The 25,030-nt window shown below is 40.0% G+C and overlaps 1 protein-coding gene across 1 annotated transcript in view; it reads right to left on the reverse strand.

Moving 5' to 3' along the window:
- SPAG17 (sperm associated antigen 17) overlaps nt 1-24,723 on the reverse strand; it is a 218,473-nt gene extending 193,750 nt beyond the window's left edge. Inside the window, exon 1 of the mRNA XM_067710299.1 lies at nt 24,643-24,723. Within this exon, the coding sequence (XP_067566400.1) occupies nt 24,643-24,723 (81 nt within the window). The remainder of the gene's footprint in view (nt 1-24,642) is intronic.
- Between the last annotated feature and the right edge of the window lie 307 nt (nt 24,724-25,030).

The raw sequence follows: 25,030 nt of genomic DNA on the forward strand, positions 1-25,030 counted from the left end.
CCCACACTGGATGCCTTTCTTTTCTCTTGTCTGCTCCCTCAGTCAAAACTGCAATTACAATCATCATTAAAGAACAGAAATCTTTCATTCCATAATAAAGCAGACGTGGTTCCTGAACAGGCAATACCTTGAAGTCCCTGTCAGTTACAGTTTTCAGCACTGAAGATTTTAATGACCACCTCTACCCCCTTATCCCACTCCCTCTTGCAAATTTCCTTGCCAATATTCAAAACTAATAGTGACAAGCAATGGCTGCCTCTCAGCTCTTTGGGGGACAATTCAGAAAGAGGGCATCGTAATCCACCATCCACCCATTAGTATCTGGTATCCAAGATGGGTGTTGACTATTTCAGTCCAGAAAAAAGGGGTCGGGGGAGGAGGAGGTAGGAACTAACAATTATTGAAATCTGCCATGTGCCAGGCATATGTTATCTCATTGAATCCCTAAGTAATCCATTTAAATAGGGGCACTAATACTTTATAGATGGAAAAACAGAGGCCCAATGAAGTTAAACACCTTGTTCAAGGTCATTTTGGCAGAACTTCATGGAGACCACATACATGGCTCACAATTTGGTGATCATTTCAGAATAGTTTTGAGAGCAAGCCTTTAGGGTCAGAATGCCTTTGCATAATCCTTAAATTGCACCTAATGGCTACTTTGGCTACAGTAAACCTAATAGAAGAAGATTTAGATCACATGTTAAAGTGTACAGAACCTTCAAAAACAGATGAATGTATTAAAACCTTACAACGTCTAAGATTACTTTTTTTTTTTTTTTTCGCGGTATGCAGGCCTCTCACTGCTGTGGCCTCTCCCGTTGCGGAGCACTGGATTCGGACTCGCAGGCCCAGCGGCCATGGCTCAGGGGCCCAGCCGCTCCGCGGCATGTGGGATCCTCCTGGACCGGGGCACGAACCCGTGTCCCCTGCATCGGCAGGCGGACTCTCAACCACTGCGCCACCAGGGAGGCCCCTAAGATTACTTTTTATCAATAGTCGTTTTACAAAGGCTAAAAGAGTTTGAGGGAATTTCCCAAGGTGGTCTCTCTCTTCAAGCCCGTTGCTCTTGCTACTTTGCACTCTAGGAGTGTATCTTAACATAAGATCAGTTCCTCTGATTCTTGGCACTGTACTGAAGCTTATGGGCTCCCTGAGATCACCTTGAGACAGTCTGCCTGCATTAGAGCAGGTCCAGATTTGTTCATGTTCAGAGCTCTCTACAAGGCCCATTGGGAGATGGGCCATGTCTCCCCATTGGAAGGGGTCTCAAGAGTCCAGCCCACTTTCCCATCTGTACTCTCTAGCCCACCAAACTCCTGCTCCAAAAGTTAGATCTATTTGGCAAAATAGGACCCATGGAGGACTCTGTTGGAGCCATGGATTAGTGTTTAATCACATTGCCGGAACCCAGGGAAGCATGAAATGGACTGATCAGACAGTAATAAAGCAAAGATTGCTTGCAGGGAAGGATGCGCTCACTGGCATGTTGCACTAGGGGGCAGCGAGATGCCAGGAAATGCACAATATTCTCATAACAGAGAGCAAAGTCACTTCTCTGTGTCTAACTAGGGAGACTCGTTAAGTAAATGACACTCTGCAAATATAACTTTTGAGCTTTTTCTTAGTATTTCAGGATAAGGGTAGATTCCAAGTCTCTCCTAACTGGCACCAGTTTTAGAAATAGGAAATTATTTTGGAAAACATTCAACCCAATTTAAATTTGGCAAAATACTATTAAAATACACCCTTCCACCCATATTCCACCCCAACATGCAGCTAAACACAGCCCTTAAATTTCAGTTCACAGGGCAGCAAGAGAAATAAGTACAGAGAAAACAAATGTTGACCAGAGGGGAGAAATGAAAGCATATGGCACAGAACCTGATTCATCACACTCGCGAGTCCTGCAGGGCTCCTACCTGTGTGTGAATTTGTTTAAGACAGTTCAAGAAGCTTGGGTGTAATTAGTAGCATAAGCCTAGAGAAAGAAAACATTAATCATTTCAGGAAAACTACACACTAGATGTATCAGTGAAGGAAGAGGGTTTTAGTCTGGCACACCTCAAACACCTTAGGAAATAAAATCAGCTTTCTATTGCCTGGAGACATCAACTGTACATGGTTATTGCTGAGTCTTGCCCTCTAGCAGTTATTGATAAACTCATTCAAAGGATGGAATGAAGTCGTGTATGGACACAATCCATTACCTTTTATTTACTTTATCAGCCTCACCTAATTTGAAGCCTGGCAGGAGGGCGTCCTAACCTAAACACTTAGACCCTAGACTTCTATGGCAAGAAAGTACTCTCGTAAATGCAGAGAATCTGGCTGGCTCACGCGAGCCCACTGTCCCAGAGACACAGGGTAGATCCAGAACTATTTTTCTTTCATATACTGCAAATTCTCCAAATTTTACTTAGGGTTCCTATATTCTAAGAGAATTACCAAAACCCTCTCAAAAATAAGTGAAACACTGCACAGGGAACTTTATTCAATATCCTGTGATTAAACCATAATGGAGAAGAATATGAAAAAGAATGTATATAGATGTATAACTGAATCACTTTGCTGTACAGCAGAAATTATAATAACGCAACATTGTAACTCAAAAATACTTCAGTAAAATAAACTGACAAAAAAGCAAGTGAAAAGGAGCTTTTGGATGATGAGAGTGAGATTGCTTCCTTCTATTAGCACAAATAATCAGCTGATACAGGGGAAGACAAGGGCAGACACGTATGTCTGCTCTCTTCTGCTGCCTTTGCTAGCGTGTCAGGGGGTCTGTTGCCCTGGATGATCAGAGGTGAGATTCCCACAGTCATCCACCCTGAACTGATCAGAGCCTATGGAGCTCTATGACACAAAAGCCCCAAATAAAATCAATGCAACATTGAAAAAGTCAGGTTCTGTCAAGAGTTATTTAATACCGTGCAGATATGCAAAGCTGTGCTTTGTCAATACTCTGCTGAAAGGATAACCTTTTTGTTAAGTAGATTTACTGCCAAATGGACAGGGATTTGTGAATGTCTTTCTCATACCGGGTTTTCCCTTCAAAAGGAGTCTTGGATCTCCATCAGCAAAGGAGTGTTAGTATGGGCTGTTGGCCAGCAGAAGAAATATTTTTATTACATTGAACTGGCTGCTCTAATCGTTATTTGTTAAAAAGGGATTCTAACTGTAAAATGAGTCGGAAATATGTTTAAAAAATGGGTACACATTACGTAACAAACAAGAACAATATAAAGGACCAGGATATGCAGTTTGACTGTCTTTACTAAATAAGTTCTCATTATAGACTCTCCTTTAATTATAGGTTCCTCACAATTCATTATAAAGACTATTCTTTGACATATCATCATCATGCTGTTATAAGTGCTCCTTACTTAGGAATTAGTTCACATGGCTGTCACATTTTCTCAACGAGATTATAAGCTCTTTAGGTTGGAAAAATTGTTTTATGTGTTTTGCAGCTCATAGTGTCCAATAGTGAATGGAAAACAGAGCAAGGCTCTCTGTGTACATATCTGTTGTTCAACAGAGAAGATGCTTAGAATGACAATTTTGACCCTGGGAATCATAAAGCACTAGAATGTCAGGAAACTGAGCAGGGCATACATAGCCTTGAAGTCCTTCGGGAGGAAAACAGACTGTATCTGATCTAACATTGTTCATATCAGGGTCATTAACAAGGGTGTGAGGAGTTAGACCCTGCTAAGACATTCCTCTGCTAAAACATGTTTCCTGGGAGTGACTCAGACTAGCAACCAGACTGGCAACCAGGGGAATGAGGCAGCTCTTCCTGACAGTAGGGAAAAGCCAAGGACTCACATACACACATGTGTGGATTATAAAACCATTCCTCCCATCTCTTTCCTTCTTCCTCCTTTCTCCTATCTCCCATCAAGAGATGATGTCCTGCTCCCTCTTCCCTTCCACCTACTGCCTCTGGGCTGCAAATTCTATGATTCCTTTCTCTTTCAAGACCCCTTTGATATTCTTAGAGCTTGATTCTATGGTGGAAGGTATCAGGGTAGGGTGGGGAGAGAAGGAGCCACACATAAAATGAACCCTCTAGGTCCAGAATCTGAACCTGACCCTTGTCCCCTGCAGCAACACTACCACCGGGGTCTGTCTACCCTAATCTTCTGACCTCGCCCAAGGGTGTGCTGGATCTGATTGCCCACAGCTCTTCCTGACCCTGTTCAGTGGGGCTGTGTTGGTAACCTGAAACTTGCTGTGGTGGGAGCATTTAAACTAAGGCAATGGCAAATGCTACCAATAAGAGCTTTCCTCCTGGAGAGCAGGTGATTAAACATTTGCCAGCACATTGAGGGCCCCCATCCCAGGAAGGCCTGTTGGTCTAAGGCCGACTTAGAGATGAATTTGATTTAAAACGCCAAGGTTGTCTCTGAGAAAATACTGAGGGCAAAGCAGATTCTCTCCATCTATTGCCCCTCCCAACCCCAATACACATTGTGCAGCAGTGTGCTGCTATGTGAATTCATAATTAAGTGTCTGCTGATGCTGTTTCAGGTGTGGCCCAGCCTTAAGCACTATCCTTCAAAATGGGCTCTATAAAAACAGGTGACAAGGTAAGGACAGAGAGGCCACTGTGGGAAGAGCAGGACCAAGCTACTCCAATGTTCTCCTTGCCTCTTGGCCGTCTCAGGGGTCTACTTCCACACGCAGGATCTGAGCACTGGGGTCATTGCCATGGGAGGGCCCCAGCACCCCTTGCCCATAGGTGACGAGGCGCCCTCATATTTTGGTGGCCCCTTGGAGAAGGGGTGGTGGCCCACAGGTCATTGTGGCATAGTAATTAAGAGCCTGGACTCAGGAGACAGAATGCCTGTTTTTGAATCTCAGCAAACTAGCTGTGTGCCCTTGGGCAAGTTACTTAACTTCTCTGTGCTTCATGTATAAATGAGGGTAACTACAGTACCTACCTTTTGGGATTGTTGTGAAGATTGAATGAGACAATCTATAGAGAATCTTTCTGAGCACAGCACTTAGCAACAATCATAGCCATCATGATGGATATTATTTTGGGGGCTTCTCCTTGGGTTAGTCATTAGAACAAACATGGTTGTTCCATACATGCTGTTTCAAGTGTGGAAAGCTTAGGGGTGAATGCAGAAAAAAAAAATCAAACAGAGTATCAACAGCTGCCTCATAAGTGACAGTCAACTTATAAAATAATTTTCTCATTGATAACAATAAACTTGTTAACTAATATATTTTTAAAATATTTTAGGTCTTTGGAAGAGAGGCCAAAAATCATGAACACAGGATATTTAAAATTCTCCAGGTATAGAATTCTCAGAGCTGTGAGAGAGGATGTGAGAGCGAGGCAGGATTTTTTGCACCTGGTGCAGGTTTGTCAGCGATGTCAACCTATCATCAACTGTGAAAAGACATTGATTAGAGTTAAATAAGGAGTACAGAGGCTGACTAAGGAGATGATGAGTTCTGAGGTAGCCACACAGAGGACCAGCTACCAGGCTGATTTTCATTAGAGATGGGGGCCTGCTTACTTGGTTTTAAACAAATAAGAACTTGGCTTTGAAATATATCAGGTAGGGCTAGTTCTTAAAAACAAAAGCAAAGTGACTGAAGTTTATTCTTGATAGAGAACCTTAGTGCATCCCTCTCTCCAGATAAGATGGGCTCCCTGACCTGCTGCTATATCCTGGCTTCCCTGGGCCCTTACAGGTGAATTTCTAGAATTCATCATCCCCTTCTCCTGGGTAGAATACAATTTATCCACATCACCTCCTATTCAACTCAGGGCCTTAACAGTTGATTCTGGTAACTGGATGAATAAATATACCTCAAGGCTTTAGTGAAATTTAGTATTTAAAAAAATACTTTAAAAATTATTTTTTAAATTAAAAAGTATATTTTTCTTTCCAAACTATCTTCATTTTCAAAAAAGGAATCCCAGTGACTCCTGGACTAACTCAAAGGGATGCCCTGCTAAGGAGACTATTTTAGGCAGTGGGCTGGGCCAGTGTAAAAGGCTCCCTTAGAATCATACCACCTGGATAACTTCCTACTTTGCCCATGTGCCTGGCATATAGTAGCATTCAATAAATGTTTCTGGAACTTAGCAGCCAAAACCACACACTACAGAGAATTTTTACACATGCTTAGTATGAGAATGCCAACTAAGTATGTGGCATTTTATGGGCTACACTCAGCACTTTGGAAGGAACCATGTCTCTGAAACACTGAGCATTTGAATGAAAGGAAGAGCATATCCTCTGGACGTTCAGACAACACTGTAATGTCTTATATTCACTGATGAGAACTCAGAAGCCTGGAAGCATCTTTACTGTGTATGCACACACTACCTGTCTGGTGTTCCTTGTCTTCATGAATATTAAACGTCATCACTAGTTAAAATTACTGAAGTTCTAGCTCTATTTACAATAGCCCGGAGATGGAAACAACCTAAGTGCCCATCATCGGATGAATGGATAAAGCAGATGTGGCACATATATACAATGGAATATTACTCAGCCATAAAAAGAAACGAAATTGAGTTATTTGTAATGAGGTGGATAGACCTAGAGTCTGTCATACAGAGTGAAGTAAGTCAGAAAGAAAAAGACAAATACCGTATGCTAACACATATATATGGAATTTAAGAAAAAAAATGTCATGAAGAACCTAGGGGTAAGGCAGGAATAAAGACGCAGACCTCCTAGAGAACGGACTTGAGGTTATGGGGAGGGGGAAGGGTATGCTGTGATAAAGTGAGAGAGTGGCATGGACATATACACACTAACAAACGTAAGGTAGATAGCTAGTGGGAAGGAGCCGCATGGCACAGGGATATTGGCTCGGTGCTTTGTGACCGCCTGGAGGGGTGGGATAGGGAGGGTGGGAGGGAGGGAGACGCAAGAGGGAAGAGATATGGGAACATATGTATATGTATAGCTGATTCACTTTGTTATAAAGCAGAAACTAACACACCATTGTAAAGCAATTATACCCCAATAAAGATGTTAAAAAAATAATAATAATAAAAAAAAATTACTGAAGTTCTGGTGTAAAGATGCAGAGCTCTGAAGTGGTATCGAATTCTGCCTCTGTAGTTCCTCTGCTAAATGACCTTGGATCTATCTTTGTGACTCAGTTTTCTCATTTATAAAAATGGGGCTAATAATAGAAACTTCCAAAGGTTGTGGGAAGTCTCTAATGATAAAATATATATATTGAAGCATTTTGTAAATTGTAAAGCTACATGCAAAGGTAAAATATTAAGGCATGCAAAGAAAAGATTACGATTCTCCTTAGAAAATTTTGCAAAAAATGGGTTAAAACAGGCGATTATTTCCGTAATTTTGAATTTGCATATGTCCTGAGGATCTTCTTTGGACGGTTTAGCCTCTGAGCTTAGGCTGTTTGTTCGTCTTTTGTTTTTCAGGGTTCTTGGCTCATCCCAGCAATCTCGTACATGAGTCTAATTCGGTTTTGCTCCATGCATCAGAGAGTTTTAAGACAGCTATTAAAACACCACATGGAAAAGCTTTGCAGGGAATTCTACTCCACAGAGAAGCCACAGAAACCACTACACACCTTAACTATCTCCCCACCCCCCAGAGTTGGCTAAAATTACAGCTCCATTATGTTAGTACAATCCAGCCAATTTTATTGCTTGGAGCAAAATCTGAGGTCCAAAATGAACTTCAGAACATAAAAAGTAAGGCAAACCTCAAAAGGAAACAAGCTTCTTTGGGTTTTCAAACAAATATTACATATCAGAGGCATTCTTCTAACGGAGGAGACCAAGCAAAGCCAAGAGGAGTCCTGCTAATTGCTCCACGAATGTAAAGTTGGAACCAGGGACTCACCCCAAAGAAAGGAGATCTCTTTTCATCATCAGATATTAAAGGCTACAACCTTTCATCAACTCCCTCCTCAGACATGAGACCCCTTTGTGCCTTCCTCGAGTCCCTTCAGTGTTGAATTACTATCTTCCACGTTAAAAATTAAGATATACTTTCAGGACTCAATATGAGCTCATTAGTTATCCTAATTTAGCCCTTTTTTTTTCCCCACCTTCCTTTGTCTAATTAAATGTCATTTTTTCCCTAAGCATTGTGACATAGTCCATGAACTTGTATGGCTTTGGCACTACGGCTACACAAAGGAAACAAAATAACCAACCAATGCTCTTTCTAATGAGCCATCCACGCCCCATAGCTGCTGCTTGGTTTGTTACATCTCACTTGTCATTTGTTCACTACAAAGCCACCGATACAGTTTAATTTCTACATTCATCTTGAGTGAGTGCGGAACACCCAAGGATACTTCTGACTATCACAAGAATATAAGACTGTCTTGATTACAAGCACTCTATCCTATTTGCCCCAAAATTCAATAAAATGTCTAAGAAATGCCAATATTTTGGTAACCAAATTTCATTCCCCATACGGTCTCTAATACTTGGAAGCAGAACAAAAATTCTTTGTCTGACCACCTGCTCTGATTTTTAGGTCTAAAGCTGTGGTCTTCAAATTATGATGTGGGAAAGAAGGGACGATCCCAGGCAGTATCAGATCTTCTAGATACCTGAGTTTGTGTCACGTTAGTAGGGAACAATGAGACTATCCAAGCACTCCCTGAGGGTGTCAGAAAAACTATGAGAGTGTACCTTGAGCAAGAAGCATGGTAGAGAATCTGTGTTCTGCCTCAATTCAACAAAAAAAAGAGGCGGGGTTCAACTCAACCAGCATTTATTAAATTACTCTGGTTAAATGTCTGAGATGTAACAAACTGTAAAGCATACCCCAAAATGACTAAGATAGGAGTTTGAAAGTGGGCAAACAGTGCTTATACATGAAAATAAGTTCCTTAAAAGGTCTTTCCCTTGTGCGAGCTACTTGGCCACTCAGTTGCTTTGACTGGCCTGTCAAAGGAGTTAGGGTGCGTTGCTCCCCAGATCTCGTTCTGTGCACAGCAATCCTGACTTTTCCAGCTGCCCAGGACCCAAGAGTTGTTCCAGGGATTGAAGAGGTGATGGAGATCTGCCTCTGAGTGAGGAAACTGGGGTAAAACCTCCAAATCATCAAGTGAAGGGTTAAAGGTATTGATCGGTACCAATCATTCCTAGTGGGAGGGCAGATTGGAGTGTGGGTGGTATCTGAGGCAGCTCCTGAGATCTTTTTCCTAGACTGCTTGTAATTTCCTTCCGATCTCCACTCAACTGTCCCTGTTGTAGGGAAGGGTTTCTAGGAGGTGGACAAGAAGGTGAGGTGAAGGAGAGCCAGGAGGGGAGGTGTCACTGAAGCCAGAAGAACAGTGGTGTATGTCGTCAAAGGCAATTAGAAGGTTACCACTGACCTTAGCAAAAGCAGTTGTACTTGAGTGAAACTGCTTCCCACTCATTCCTTCCCTCCTGCAATCCTATATGCCCTCATAATTCACATATCTCCTTTATAATATGAACCTCACATGGTTTAAGGATCACATGACAATATATTCTAAGTTAATGATTATGATAAATTTCAAGCCCTAGACCTGGTTATGGTTACTAATTTTCCCTAACTACATAGGTACATGGAGTCTATTTATTGGTTACATCAGGGCAGTAATTCATTATAATTATTCCTTTCCTATTGATTCCCTAATATAGTCCTTACAATAGCTCTTTCAATGTTATAATGAAAAGACCACTGGATTTAGTATCAGAAAACCTGATCATTAGTCCTGATTCCAACCACGTGGTCTTGGAAAAACACTCACGTACTCAGAACCTGGACCTTAACAAAATAATACTTACAGTAGGGAGTCATTCATTCATTCAATAAATATTTACTGAGGAGTTGCTATGTGTCAAACATTGAAATGGGCATTAGGAATAGAATGCATAGGCATAAGGCATAATTACTACCCTTAAATAGCATCAGCCTGGGGAAGAAAAATCCACAAATAACAGAGAAAAGGGATTATAGTTAAAAGTATTCCATAAGAAAGTGCTGTATAAAGTATCCATTTCTTTTGTTATATTGTTTATCCTAATTTATTCACTAATAACTTTTGCTATATGGGTACCTATGCTACACTGGAAATGAAGGATACAAAGATTAATAAGACAAGGGAAATTAAAGGAAATGAACTAAATCTGTATTTCTCAGCATGGTTAGACTTCAAAACATAATGATGAATTTTAAAAAAAGATAAATTGCAGAACTGGTAAGTACAATATGGAACCATTTGTATAAATTAAAAAAATCATAAACAATATTACATAATATTCGTGGATATAGATAAATAGATACATAGATAGGCTCAGAGGATATGCATTCATGACAGTGTGTGCTCCCAGGAAGGGAGAGAAAGGAATGGAACAGGGGCTGGGGGTAAGGACAAAGTGTTCTTCCATTTTTTTCCCAGTGTTTATTTTAAAAAAAAGAGAAACTAGCAATTGTCCCGATGGTACAAATGTCCTTGTTATATTACCCTTTGTGCTTTCCTGCATTAAAAAAGAAGGAAGTCTTTGCTCTCAAAAAACCCACATTCTAGTAAGGGAGGCAGATATGTGCACAGTCATAACGTAAAATGATACGGGTTTTACTGTTGACCGCATCTCTCCCTGCGTCTTATGTCCCTGCCTCACGGGCAGATGCTGATTGAAGAAAGAGTGGAAGGAATTCTTTGCCTATGTCTCTTGTTTGTCAACCTTCTATCTACACAGTGGCCACACCTCCACCTCCTCAGAAGAGCAAAGCTCTCTTGTTTAGGTTTCTTCCCCTTTTCACATTCTCTTCTCAGTACGTCCTTCACTAGTCTGAAGAACTTGCTCCTTTTTCTCGGGCTGAGGGAAAGATTCTGATCCTTTCTCTTTTGTACTAGAGCAAATGACCCACTTTCCTTTGACCTGCTTTTCCAGATTGTTCCGTCAATCCTATCTCTCCCCCTCCAGTTTTCAATCCCTTCCTGCCCTCTCCTCTCTATCCCATTTCACAAAAGCATAGCTATCTTCACCTAATCCCAGTCTCCCCGCTAACCATTTTCCATAGGATCTTCTTTTCTTCATAGTCAAACTCCCCAAACATGGGACCTAGCGCTTGAGGCCCTGGATCCTGATAAGCCACAGTATTGCTCCCACCTCCCTCCCTCACCTCCACCACCATTCACTCTATTGAAACTGCATCCTTTAGGATCACTAATTGTGTCCTCATCACCGAATATGGTTGCCTTGCTCTGTTCTCCCTAGATCTCCATAGGTGGGGACTTCAAACGCCATTTCGTGCCCTTCTCCCTGGACGGATGTCCATGACACAACACTGTTCTCATTCTGTCTTTATTCCTGTGGCTGTTTCTTCTCTGACCATCAGGCTCTTTCCTTTCTTTCTACCTCATAAATGAGGACCTTTAGATATTCCATAGAATTCTATGCTCAACCTTCTGTTCTTCTCCTGGCACATTCTCTCTATTGGATATTCTAGGTCCTCCCACAGCATCCACTCCACTTCTCTACTACAATCCCTAAGTCGATGCCTCCAACCATGGACTGTGAGTTATAGTCTATGGACTTCCTGATGAATTTCTACTTTGATGTTCTACCATCATCTCATACTCAGAATGTCTGAAAGCTGAGTTCTTTACCTCTCTGTATACCCTAAAAACAAAACAAACAAAATCCTATCACAAACAGTAAAAATCATCCAAGTTCATTTAACTGAATTGGTCAGTTTCTGAGACTTTCCATTTTTCCCAGTCATCATGCTTCAAATCCTCCCTCATTCTCCTTTTGTATATGCAATCACAGTTACTTTCTTTCTAGAATTTCTTGGATCTGTCATTTCCTTTTTATTTTCATGGTGATTCGGCTAGTTCAACCTATAACCACCTCAAACCTAGACCACTGAAAATACCTTCTACGGGGTCTATTCGAGCCTCCAGCTTCTTCCATCTCTAACCTATTAATTTTTTCTAAGAATCAGTTTAATCATTTCATGCTTCCCTCACAGAAAGTATTTTAATTGTCTAACTCTTAGACTCTAATGGGATAAGTCCAAACTCTATCTTACTAGAATTCAAAATCCTTTACATTCTCTTCCCCACATATTTTAAACACCATATCTCCCACTATTTCTAAACTCTCACAGCTCTCAAATTGTCCTATGTAAGTTCTTGAGCCTTAATTTTGCCATGTAAATGGGAATAATATTTTTAGAGCTGTTGTGAGGATGAACCATGACAGTGTGTGTAAAGCACCTAATCCAGTGCCTAGTGAGTGGTTAATTATGTATCACAAATATGTCATGTGTTTTCTCAGCTCTCTGTTTGCTCAGCATGGTCCTTTTATACAGAATTCCTTGCTTCCAGGTGAAATTCCTGCTTCACCTGTGGCTCTTTCCCTAAACATCTCAGCCCAGCAGTGACCACTGTGTCCTCTGCTTGCAAACTCATTATCAGTACTATACTAGTAACATAGTACTTACATTGAGGTCATGATATTAGTGTGGGTCTTCAGCTGTAGTGTGCATGAGAATCATGTTTGTTAAAGTACAAATCGAAGTACAAACTATGCTCCACCCTGAGTTTCTGATTCAGTAAGTCTACGGTGGGGCCTGGGAATTTGCATTTCTTATAAGTTCCCAGGCGATGCTGTTGCTTCTGGTCCAGGGATTACACTTTTAGAATCACTGGTGTCTATGTTTTCTCTGATTAGCTCTATGTCTGTGTTTTCTCTGATTAGCTCTAGGTGGCAGGAATGCTGTATTGTTCCTTTTTCCATTGACCCATCCTCCCCTTTCTATACATCCCAGGTAGTACACAGGGCAGTAGTTTAATACAAAAGGAACAAATGTTTTTCAGCTGAATTTAATCACTTACTGAAGCTATGGTCAAACTCCATATTTACTAGCTGGTTGTACTCAGTCTTAAACCATTTCCAATATTTAAAAATCTACTGAAGGAGAATGTCTTAGTGATGTCAGGTAAAGAACATATTATTGGTATATAAAAACCACATTAGATATAGATATAGCCTCAAGCTTCAATTCTTCGTTAGTAGAGAAGTATATGGACTCTAGGAATTTAATAAAGGAAATTATTTCTATTTTCCTTTGGAATGCATTTTTAAAGTTATACTTTGGGATGTGCCCATCTTACATTCTGGAAATTCAGAATGCTTTAAATAATTCCCCTATGAAAGTATGTTTCTGTGTCAAGGACCACTCTCTGCCTCCTCTGAAGCCTAGAGATGGACTGGCAGTGAGGGGGATTAGAAGGAAGGTGTCCATACCAAAACAGGACAGAGGAAGAAAAATAGGGAGAACTTTCAGAAGACATTAAAAGGGTAATTTTGTCCCCAAATCTGGGGAAGATAATGGTAGGCAACTTAGTAATTGCTATTCTCCCCCTGGCTCACCCATGACTCAACTGCTACTGGGCTAAAGATACATTACAGAAGGAAGCTCCAGCTCCACAGCTGACCATGTTTAGGGCTTGGAATTGACCAGTGGGGTACGTCTACTATAGACTTACATAAGGAAGATCTAGGAAGGCGTCCATCTTTCCTAGTTTGATTTTATTTTAATCCCACTTTCTCCAGCCCAAACTGAACAATTCAAGATGAACAATCTTTCCTACTTAATTCATTTGAAACATTTAAATACAGTTCTTTTGTTTCAAGGTGCTTGTTCGTTTGACCGAAAATTTTCATTGACCAAACTAAGTTGGATAATTTTAAAGACTTTTTCTAGCAGCTAAAATTCAAAGTAGAAAGGAAACTTTCAACCTCCTCGATTTTGGAGGAACACTGGCTTCTATAAAATAAGACTAATTAGAGACGCTGATGAGGTCAACATGGAGACAAAGCTAAAGAAAAAATGCTGCCAAGGAGGCTGAGAACAAACTTCCAGTGAAGCCACCAAGAGGCTCTTTGTGTGATATACGCTGTGTAAGATGAGAGAATTTCCTCAGCTGCTTTGAAGACAGTACTGATGAGGGTATAGCCAGAGGTCCAGTTCCCATATGGACTTCACGTGACCCCAAATTCTGCTCCACACGACCAAAATCTTTGGCCTCTAGACATGATTGCTCTTAATTACTGAACACAAGAGGGACTAAGCAAAAACCTTTCTTCAGAAAAACAGATCATCATTGCTTTAAATATGTTTTAAAGTGTATACCCTTCTGAGCAAAAGTGACATCTTCATCACAAAGAATAAAATAACACATTCACAGTAATTTCCATCTCAAAGGTTGAAAATATGGTCCTAATAAATCATTTTTCCACAAACATTTTCCTAGGTTGGTGCTAAATTTCTAAGATATGCATGACAAGTTAAACAATAAACATTCTCTAATGCTTCACCTTTATGATTACAGTAACAACTGTGAATAATGAAACGCTTTCTATCCTTGCTCAGCCATCTAAATACTTGATGTGAAGACAGGGGTAGCTGACATAATGGAAAAGAATATGAGAAAGTATGTGTGTGTGTGTGTGTGTGTGTGTGTGTGTGTGTATAAAACGGAGTCACTTTGCTGTATAGCAGTAATTAACACAACATTGTAAATCAACTATACTTCAATAAAAAATTCAAAAAAAAGACAGAGGCAGTTGAAGTCAATATTCCTAACCTTTAACTAGTTTAACCAAAACTCAACTATTAAATACATATATGGAGTCATAGACAGTTTTAGAGATCCCATGATTTTTCATTGGTGCTTATATAATTTGGGGGATTTCCTCTCCATTTCTATTCAATATATCCTGCCTGAGTAACTGTTACGCTGCCTGTACCACCCAAGGCCAACACACTATAGTCATATTTAGCAAAAACACAATAAGAACAACACAAAGAATCATGATTGTGAGGGGTGAGGACAAGAGGAAGCCAGGAAACAATTTATTTAATTTTAGAAAGCATTTCACAAGTTTACATACCAAAAACATTGAGTTACCATGGAAGTAGAGGAAATGTTTTGTCACAGAGAACTGGCTAAAAAACAAAGGCGAAGTTAAGCAGACATCTCTCTGGATGGAGAAGTGTTAACAGCAGGGAGTCCTGGGAACCTTCCTCGTATATGTCTTATTCAACTGCCTTTATACAAAATACGTAAATAGTTACAGTGAAACACAAACTTTCAGAATTTAATGTTAGGCGATTTCTTCCATTGCCATTTAGTCCAATTCCTTCATTTTGCAGATGGGGGTAAAAAATCTATGACATGGAGACTTGGTCAAGGTGACACAGCTAGCAAGAAGCACGTCCCGATTCCTAGACAATGGGCCTTCCTCTGCCACCCTGCCTTGGCTTCACCGGCAGATGTTGTGACAATGACATTGTGCCAAGGGGACAATTAAACACTGCAGGGAGATTTCACAAAGCCTTCTGAGTTGAGCAAGCATGTGTGTCAGATGAGATTCAGTGTGGAAAATATAAGTAAATGCATTGAAGAAAACATAATCTAAACTCCAGTCAGAAGTTTAGAGGCTTTATATGACCCAGCAATCCCACTCCTGGGCATATATCCGGAGAAAACTCTAATTTGAAAAGACATGTGCACCCCAATGTTCATTGCAGCACTATTTACAATAGCCAAGACATGGAAGCCATCTAAATGTCCATTGACAGAATAATGGATAAAGAAGATGTGGCATATATATAGAGAGAGAGAGAATACTACTATATTAGTAGAATACTACTCAGCCATAAAAAGAATGAAATAATGCCATTTGCAGCAACATGGATGGACCTAGGGATTATCATATTAAGTGAAGTAAGTCAGAGAAAGACAAATACCGTATGATATTACTTGTATGTAGAATCTAAAATATGATGCAAATGAACTTACTTACAAAACAGAAACAGACTCACAGACATAGAAAACAAACTTGTGGTTACCAAAGGGGAAAAGGGGTGGAGGAGGGATAATTTAGGAGTTTGGAGTTAGCAGATACACACTACTATATATAAAATAAACAACAAGGTCCTACTACACAGCATGGGGAACTATATTCAATATCCTGTAGTGAACCATAATGGAAAAGAATATGAAAAAGAATATAGATATATAACTGAATCACTTTGCTGTACACCAGAAACTAACACAACATTGTAAATCAACTATGCTTCAATTAAAAAAAAAGAAGTTTAGAAGCTTTGATGATCAGTTACAGGAAAGGTGCCTGTATGTAATGCTTCCCCATAACCAACAGCTTAATGTGCTGCAGTTCCATTGAAATGCCTTGGCTCAGCAGATGTAGAAAAAAGTGGGAACAAAATAGAAAACATTGCCCTACAACTGTACAAAACCAGAGGGTCTAAGTACTTGGAAAGTTGTGTTGAGTTTTGGGCATAAAACCTAAAAAGAGATTGAATAGCTGGAAAGAGTCACAAAATGGCAAATAAACTGGTTATAGGAAAAGAGGGACTTCAATGGGAGGACCGACTGAAAGAAATTTAGGAGAGAGAGGGGAAACTATTACTATACAGTAATATAGTACTGAGTACAGCCACAACTACTGAGCCCACGCGCCACAACTACTGAAGCCTGCACACCTAGAGCCCGTGCTCCGCAACAAGAGAAGCCACCACAGTGAGAAGCCCGCACACCGCAACAAGGGGGAGCCCCCGCTTGCTGCAACTAGAGAAAGCCCGTGTGCAGCAGTGAAGATCCAATGCAGCCAAAAATAAATTAATAGATTAATTAATTAAAAAATAAAAGATAACAATCACTGAAGTAATTTAGTGGAAGAAGAAAAGTCAGTAGGGACCAGAATAATGTGATTAAGCTCCCTTCTGGAAGATATAAGGGAGGGTTTTAATGAGAAGGAGTTGGATGGAGGCAGGGAGATCTTCAGGCCAGGAAACTACATGGGAAAAGTCAGTATGTGCCTGGGGATACTACAGAGACCACTCAACTGGAGTAAAGGAAGATAAAGACGGATGGGCAGAGAAAGACCAAATTAGGCAGGGCATGAAAGCCAGGCAGAACATCTTGCATTTTATCTTGTGGGTAACTGGGAGCCAATGACGGTTTCTATGGCTAGAGCTGAAACATGGTCAACATTCACCATTTCTTAACATTTCCCTAGTATGTTGCCAAACTCATACTGGCAACACTTACGTTTTACTTGTATTTAATATTTTTCATTTGCTATAAAAACAATCACGTATACCATCTAGGTAGATGTTTTGACATGAGAACTCCCTTTGGTTCCAAACTCATTCAAATAATACATTTTTGTCTAAAAAGATAAATTATAATGTGAGGTTATGAAAAGTCCATTTCCCTCTTAACATTCTTCCTAGCAACTCAGTTGTTTTCATTGGCCTTTATTAAAACAACCTTTGTGTGAACTGGCAATCTGTTTGGTAAATATCAATGAAAGCATATTTCAGAAAATATAGTAATAAAATCCAAGCCAATTTCAGAAATATGCTTGCTGCCAGACATCAGTCTTCAGCTCATGAGGATTTCCAGTAAGTCTTACACATTAACATGAGAAATAGCTTACTGTTTAAGATCAAAAAAGTTGAAAAATTCTTCACTGCCTCTCAAACGTTATTCAGGGGGTCTGTCCATAATATGTATTTCTCTTTTGATAAACTGATTTATAATGGTTTCAAGCACTTCAGTTCAATTGAACATTTTTCCTCCCAAACCTACTGAGACTGCTTATTATCATTCTAGTATCTATATACTTTACAACTTTAAGAGGTCTGGAGTATTAATAATTTCAGCAATACCTATCTGGAACCCTTATCTACTTTCCAAACCTTTATAAGATAGAAGCTTTGTTCAAGACTCCAAGGAAATTCTGTTACTATTTTTCAAGTGTGCACAACTCAGCTATTGTCACTAAGCTACATTTAATAAGAGAAACATATTATTCCTCAGCTGAAGTCTAATGAGGAGGAGAAACTGCTAACTATATGTTCTAAAGAGCATTCACTTAAATGCCTCCTGGTTGGCAGATAAAATATCTCTGTGAAGTGAAATGGAATCATTGCATAGTTCTTTTGGGGGTACTGTTACAATCAGCCTATATATCTGCTATGATGGTTTTTTTATATAAATGTTTTCTGTCCCTTCCTCTTCTCTTAGAAAACATCTCCTCAGTCTAACTGTCCTGGTTTCTACAATAAAGGTTTTTTCATATTTCAAAGTAAATCAGTGAATTAATTACGTATAGAGTTTGAGTGTGGTTCTGTGTGCCTATAAACGTGCTGGTCATTGTAGAGTAGATATAAGGAGTATAAGATATGATTTTTCTGTGAAGCAGCTCACATTACATCAATACTTGTGCTCTATAAAACATAAAATGATAGCAAATAATTTAAGGCATTCTCACAACCAAGGACTGAGTTGTAAAAGACAGAGCCTAGATCCAAGGTGGGGGAAGATAAATGTGGGTTAGGTTATTTAGGAAAGCTCACTGCAAGGCATGGCTTTATGAGAGCCTCGAAGAATGGGCCTGACAAGGGGAGGGAAGGTGGAAATTCATTTCAAGCAAAGAGACTAATATGAGTGAAAAAGCAGGATGCAGGGAGTGAACTCTCTTATTGAAGGGTTATTAGATGCCAGATGTGATAAAATATTTATGAAATGAAATAAATATCATTTACTCCTCACAGCAAATCTTTGAGGTGGATATTATTATCTCCATATGATAAGAGGAGAACGAGACTCAGAGAAGGTAAGACATTTGCTCTAGGTCACCCATTAGGCCTTTCAAAATCAGGATTCGACACCTAGGTCTACCTGGCCCCAGAGCTGGGGCTTTCTCCAGCAGCTCATTGCCTTCTTTGTGTGTCTATGCTTCAACGAAGAGAATGTCTTGCCTCTAGCTATTCAATGTGATGGTTAAATGGGGGCCAGCTTAGGGCTTCCCTGGTGGCGTAGTGGTTAAGAATCTGCCTGCCAATGCAGGGGACACGTGTTTGATCCCTGGTCCGGGAAGATCCCACATGCCGCAGAGAGCAACTAAGCCCAGGTGCCACAACTACTGAGCCTGAACTCTAGAGCCTGTGAGCCACAACTACTGAGCCCGTGTGCCACAACTACTGAAGCCCGCATGCCTAGAGCCCATACTCCAGAACAAGAGAAGCCACCGCAATGAGAAGCCCGCACACTGCAAAGAGTAGCCCCCGCTCGCCACAACTATAGAAAGCCCGTGCATCAACGAAGACCCAACATGGCCAAAAAAAAAAAAAAAAAGGAATCATTATTTAAAAATATGTGGATATTTGTATTAAAGAAGAGTTGAAGGCTTAATCAAGCAAAATCTTAATGATAAATATAAGGCAAATGACAATGAGTATCCATTCCCTTAAGCTGGGTATTAGGGACCTGAAATCATCATTACAAAATGAAATCAGTGAATTGGAATAGTGAGGCTGGCTGGGTTAGGGAATGTGTAGATTGCCATAATTTTTTTTCTGTTTTTTTTTTTTTTTTTAACATTCTCTATGGTGGGTCACAGTAAGAGAATGAAATAATTGCTGTGCCAATAGTTGGTCTCACAAGTTATGGCTGCCTTCTTGCTACACCTAAAAAGGAGAACTTAAACTTGGAACAAATGAAAAGAAATAACCATCTTGGATAATTTGAAAATATGGAAGTACTTAAGAATTAAAATTAACAAAATCCCAAACCAAATCGACTCAAACAAACTTTGGAGAACCCTCAAATTCTGAAGAACATATTTGGGACAAAAGTCTATAATACCTTAAAGAAAAAGAAAAGGGTTTGTATCTGGCTTCTCAATATTCACTATACTGGTATCATGCTGTCACTTAACACAGATAACATTGTGAGGATTTTCCCCACTGTGTTAACACAAAAGTCTTGATCATAACACAAGATTCCATTTGAAACACGTAGCTCACTCATTTTGAAGCCACGTGACAATCTGTAGGCTTCTAAAAGGAATGGCTATGCTGTTTGAACAATTTTGGTAAATTTTCCTAAATTTTCATGAGCAAAGCTTCTACTAATCTCCCCTTCCCCAGCATCACCTGCTGTGTAGGTTTGCAAGAAATGGAGAAAATCAGAGTTGATTACAAAATCTCTCAGACCACAGTAAGATCAGCAAGATGGCCAACTAGAAAGCTCTAGGCCCTCTGTCCTTCACAGAAACATTAGAAAAACAACCAGAGATTGACTAAAATAACTTTATAGGAGCTCTGAAACCAGTCAAAGATCTAAAGCAACCAAATGAATGCCCAAAATCAATAAAAAGCCACATTCAATATGGTAGGAAATTGTGTGGCACTTCTACTCTCCCTTGCCCCACCCTTTCTCTGGAGAAAGGACAATCTTTTCAATAATTCGTGCTGGGAAAACTGTATATTTACATGCAAAAGAATGAAGTTGGACTCTTACCTCATACCATAAATGAAAAGTAACTAAAAATGGACCAAAGACCTAAATGGAAGGCAGAAAACTCTTAGTAGAAAACATAAGGTAAAATCTTCATGACTCTGGGTTTGGCAATGATTTCTTTGATATGACACCAAATGCACAGGCAATAAAAGAAAACTTAAACTGAACTTCATCAAAATTAAAAACTTTGTACATCACAGTACACAAAGAGTAAAAAGGCAGGGCTTCCCTGGTGGCGCAGTGGTTGGGAGTCTGTCTGCCGATGCAGGGGACGTGGGTTCGTGCCCCGGTCAGGGAGGATCCCACATGCCGCAGAGCGGCTAGGCCCGTGAGCCATGGCTGCTAAGCCTACGCGTCCGGAGTCTGTGCTCCACAACGGGAGAGGCCACAACAGTGAGAGGCCTGCGTACCACCAAAAAAAAAAAAAAAAAAAAGAGTAAAAAGGCAACCCATGAAATAGGATAAAATATTTGCAAACCATGTATCTGATAAGGGATTAATACCCGGAATATATTTTTTAAAAAAAAAACCTCAACAATTTAACAATAAAAAAACCAAGCAACTTGACTAAAAATGGGCAAAAGAAGATACACAAATGGCCTAAAAGTACATAAAAAGATGTTCAACATCAAAAATAATCAGGGAAATGCAAATCAAAACCACAATGAAATACTACTTCACACCCATTAGGATGGCTGCTATATATAAGTATATAAATAAAAAACACAGACTGTTAAAAGCATTTGGCGAGGATGTGGAGAAACTGGTGGGAATATAAAAATGTTATAGCTGCTATGGAAAATGGTATGGCTGTTTCTCAAAAAATTAAAAATAAAATTACCATATGATTTGGCAATTCTACTTGTGGATATACACTCAAAAAATTGAAAGCAGGGACTCAAACAGATTCTTGCACATTCATATTAATAGCAGCATTATTCACAATAGCCAAGAGTTGGAAGCAACCCAAATGGCAATCAACGAATGAATGAATAAAATGTGGTCTATACAGACAATGAAATATTATTCAGCCTTAAAAACAAGGAAATTCCAATACATGCTACAACCCGAATGAAGCTTGAGGACATTATGCTAAGTGAAATAAGCCAGTCATAAGAAGACATACTGTATGATTACATTTACATGAGGCACCTAGAGTAGTCAAATTTGTAGACACAGAAAGTAGAATGGGGGTTGCCAGGTGCTGGGGGGAGGGAGGTGGGGAAACTAGTTAATGGATGTATTTTCAGCTGGGGAAGATGAAAGAGTTTTGAAGATGGAAGGTGGTGATGGTTGCACAACAATGTGAAGATACTTAATGCCACCGAATAGTATATTTTAAAATGTTTAAAATGGTAAATTTCATGTTCTGTATATTTTACCACAGTAAAAAATACAAATATCTTAGACCAAAATGTTTCCAGATAGCACCTTCTGTCACTGAGCACCTGGGTTAACACATCTTCCTCTCACTGTGGCCAGCAGAGGCTGCCTTGAGAGTTTCATGAAAAGATTTTAATTTCTATGATACCACAGTATCTTTAACTTCTTAATGCTACTAGATATCATAAATATGTCTATGTCATATAAAGCCCACACTAAGATGCATTTTTATAACCTTGTACCTAAATATTTCCTGTATATCTAACTTGAGATGTGATATTTTGCATATATTAATAATACAATATACTCACAAATAATACTATTTATTCACATGTACAATAATAAGCTAAATATGTGATACATGGATAGCAAAGTTAGTAAATGACCATTTGATTGACAGAATTAATTTATGAGCAATGTACCCCCAGGAGCCGTCTAACCTACATTTTTCTCTCTCTCAATTTAAGTGTCCCAGATTTATTTAAGGAACATGCTGGTCTCCTTTCCTAAAATAATTGTCCTCCTTCCTTCTACCCCCTCAAATTCTACCTATTCTTTAGAGCTCAGCCAGAAGAAAGTATTTTATAAAGCATTTCCTGGCTATCCGAGCCCACTTTCATCCTCCTAATGTCCAGACTCTATATAATCATTTAGTGCTTAATAATAGACTGCCTTGTATTATTTGCTATCATTTCATGTGTTAGAACCAACTAAAATGTACTGAGAAATTGATGATTATTCTAGCCTGAAAGGACAGCCCAAAACAGTGATACAAGGTACATTCACGAAAAGCAAATTGTGAACTTGCTTATTCTCTGTCAACTCTAGTGCAGCTCAGTACGAATATGAGTTCAAAATCACTATTGATTAGGATTACTAAACTGGCTTATGGAAGACTGGGAGGAAAAATTCCCTCTCTGCGACCCCCAATACACACGCAACACACACACAGTAGCACACACATACTCAACCACGTACACTGGAGCACAGTTTGCACAGAAGTAGCAACTTTATGGAAAGAGACTCTGGAAACTAAAGCAGTAACATTTTTTGAGCACCCAATAAGTGCAAAGCACTTTGCTGAGCCCTATGAATAAGGAATTCACACATCTACTGTCATCTTTAACCAAAATTCAGAGTCTGTTACATTGGTGGTTAGGGCATGCTTCTGGGCATTGGCTTAATCTGGGAATTTTCCTCTTGGATCAGACATGAAACCAAGCTGAGAAAAAAATATGACAGGAGGTGGAGGGTAGTTGTCTTCCCCCTGCAGTAAAGAACCCACATTTCAACAAACTGAAGAAGTTTACTTGTTGTAGTTAAAACTACATATTGCTTTGAGTTCAAATTCTTTCTATTAATATGTAAGATTTATTGAAATTATATTGTTTAAGCAGGAACAAGAAAGCTGAAAATTATTTCAGGTTTTCAAGCCATAAGGGAAAATAGTGCCTTTAGGTTTTCCACTCAACTAGGAAAATTATAGCTTCATATTTGCAGCACTAAGGCTAATGCAATGTCAGCAGCTCCATCAAACTCTGTTGTTCAGCAGTTTATAATTCAAGCAGAAATGTTCACTCCAAGCCCAAACTTGGCCTACACAATTTCAAAGAAAATGAAGAAAAAATTATTTTGGCTAGCACTAACTTATAAAAGCAAAAGAGAGGGTCTTTTATAGAGTATTTCAAAAAACATCTAAGAATTTGAGAACGTAACTGAGAATTACTGAGTTGACATCCTTCGTTCCTAAGGTTATAGAAATACCCCCAAATTCCATGACATCATGTCAGCATCGGCAGTGTCTTAACTACTTTCATGAAATTCTTCATCTGGTAGAATTTCATATCAGACAGAATTACTGTTCATAGGGAAAAAACAATTATAGTGGAAAATAAGGACAAATAGGTAGACATTTCTCATGAGGGCATCATAAGACTTTAGATGTATTTTTCCTTTAAGTACTAACTCTCTAGTGGAACATACACACACATAGAAAATGAAAAAAAAAAAAATTCTAGTTTTTAAAGTGTTTTGCAACGGCAGGCTGGAATTCCCAGAATCTAGCTTCCTCCTTCCAAATGTCATCTTAGAAATAACTTAGTGTTGAAGTGAATTTCTGGCAGCAGATGACAGGAACTATTGGGCTGACCAGCTCACTGGAGGTGGGCGGGTGTGAGTGAGGTGGGGAGCTAGTCAGTTCTGGCATGGCAATTCGACGTCATGTGGCAGGTGGGTTATACACTGCCTTTGTGTCATCCTGCAGATGAGTCTAGCAGCCAACCCCTCAGTACTCTGATCTCCTACAGTACCTTCAAAATACATCAAAACTTTTGATATTGTGGTATCAGGGCATTACATAAGAAAGTCATCCTTTCCTATCTGTAGAAGGCTCACTTGTATTAAATATGTTGATACCTTAGGTATTCCATGTCTGTTTTCATACAGCATTTATTAAAGCTGTACTATGCACCAGGCTACAGATGATCCAACAGGATTTCTCTCTTCAGGAGAAGTCAGGAGGAAGCGAGCAGTTCATAAGGACAACCCCAGTACAACTGTGGAGTGCCATCTGGATGACTTCACTGAAGAGGATGCTGAGGTGTCAGAAGGACACCTTGTCTCTTCACCACCACGCACCTTTCACCACCTTTTGAAATCCGCTTCCCCTTCCTTCTTCCCTTAACGCTCATTTCGTCAAGCGTTCCCTGCGGATGGGACCCTGGGTCGTTTTGTGTGAAACCATCAGGCCTGGGAGAGCAGTACCAAGTACAATTTTCGGAGGGGACAGCGGTGGCGTCTGGAAGGGAAGGCTAGCCTGGCAGAGTTGCCTGCAGGGTCTGGTCGGGCTTTAGCATTGCGGGGGGGCAGAGAGGATTTACGGGGTTCTGGGCATACCTGGTTGAAGGGTGCGGCGATGAGCGAGGGTTCCCACATCTTAGAACCTGTGGTCCCGCCGTTCTCTTTTTTGGGTGCCATGCAGAGAATGGGAGGAGCATTGGCCTCTAAACAGGCCTAGGCCTGGACTAAGCGTCTCCGCTGCCATAGTAACCAAAGCCACGCCCAGTTCCTGAAGGAATTGTCTCCCCTCTGCCAAACCTGTTCTGAATCCTCAGGTAAACCGCTTCTGTCGCCATGGCAACTGAGTTTCCCGGAGCGCGCTGCAAACTTGAGGGCGGGACTCCAGTCCCCTTGGTTAAATCTTAGCATTTCCCATCAGAAGAAATGTGCAAGTGGAGAGGGAAAGGACGAAGCTGGCCTCGAGCTGGTCAAGCTTTCTTTTACT

This window comes from Pseudorca crassidens, chromosome 2 (assembly GCF_039906515.1).
Source record: "Pseudorca crassidens isolate mPseCra1 chromosome 2, mPseCra1.hap1, whole genome shotgun sequence".
In the NCBI taxonomy this organism is placed as follows: Eukaryota; Metazoa; Chordata; class Mammalia; order Artiodactyla; family Delphinidae; genus Pseudorca; species Pseudorca crassidens.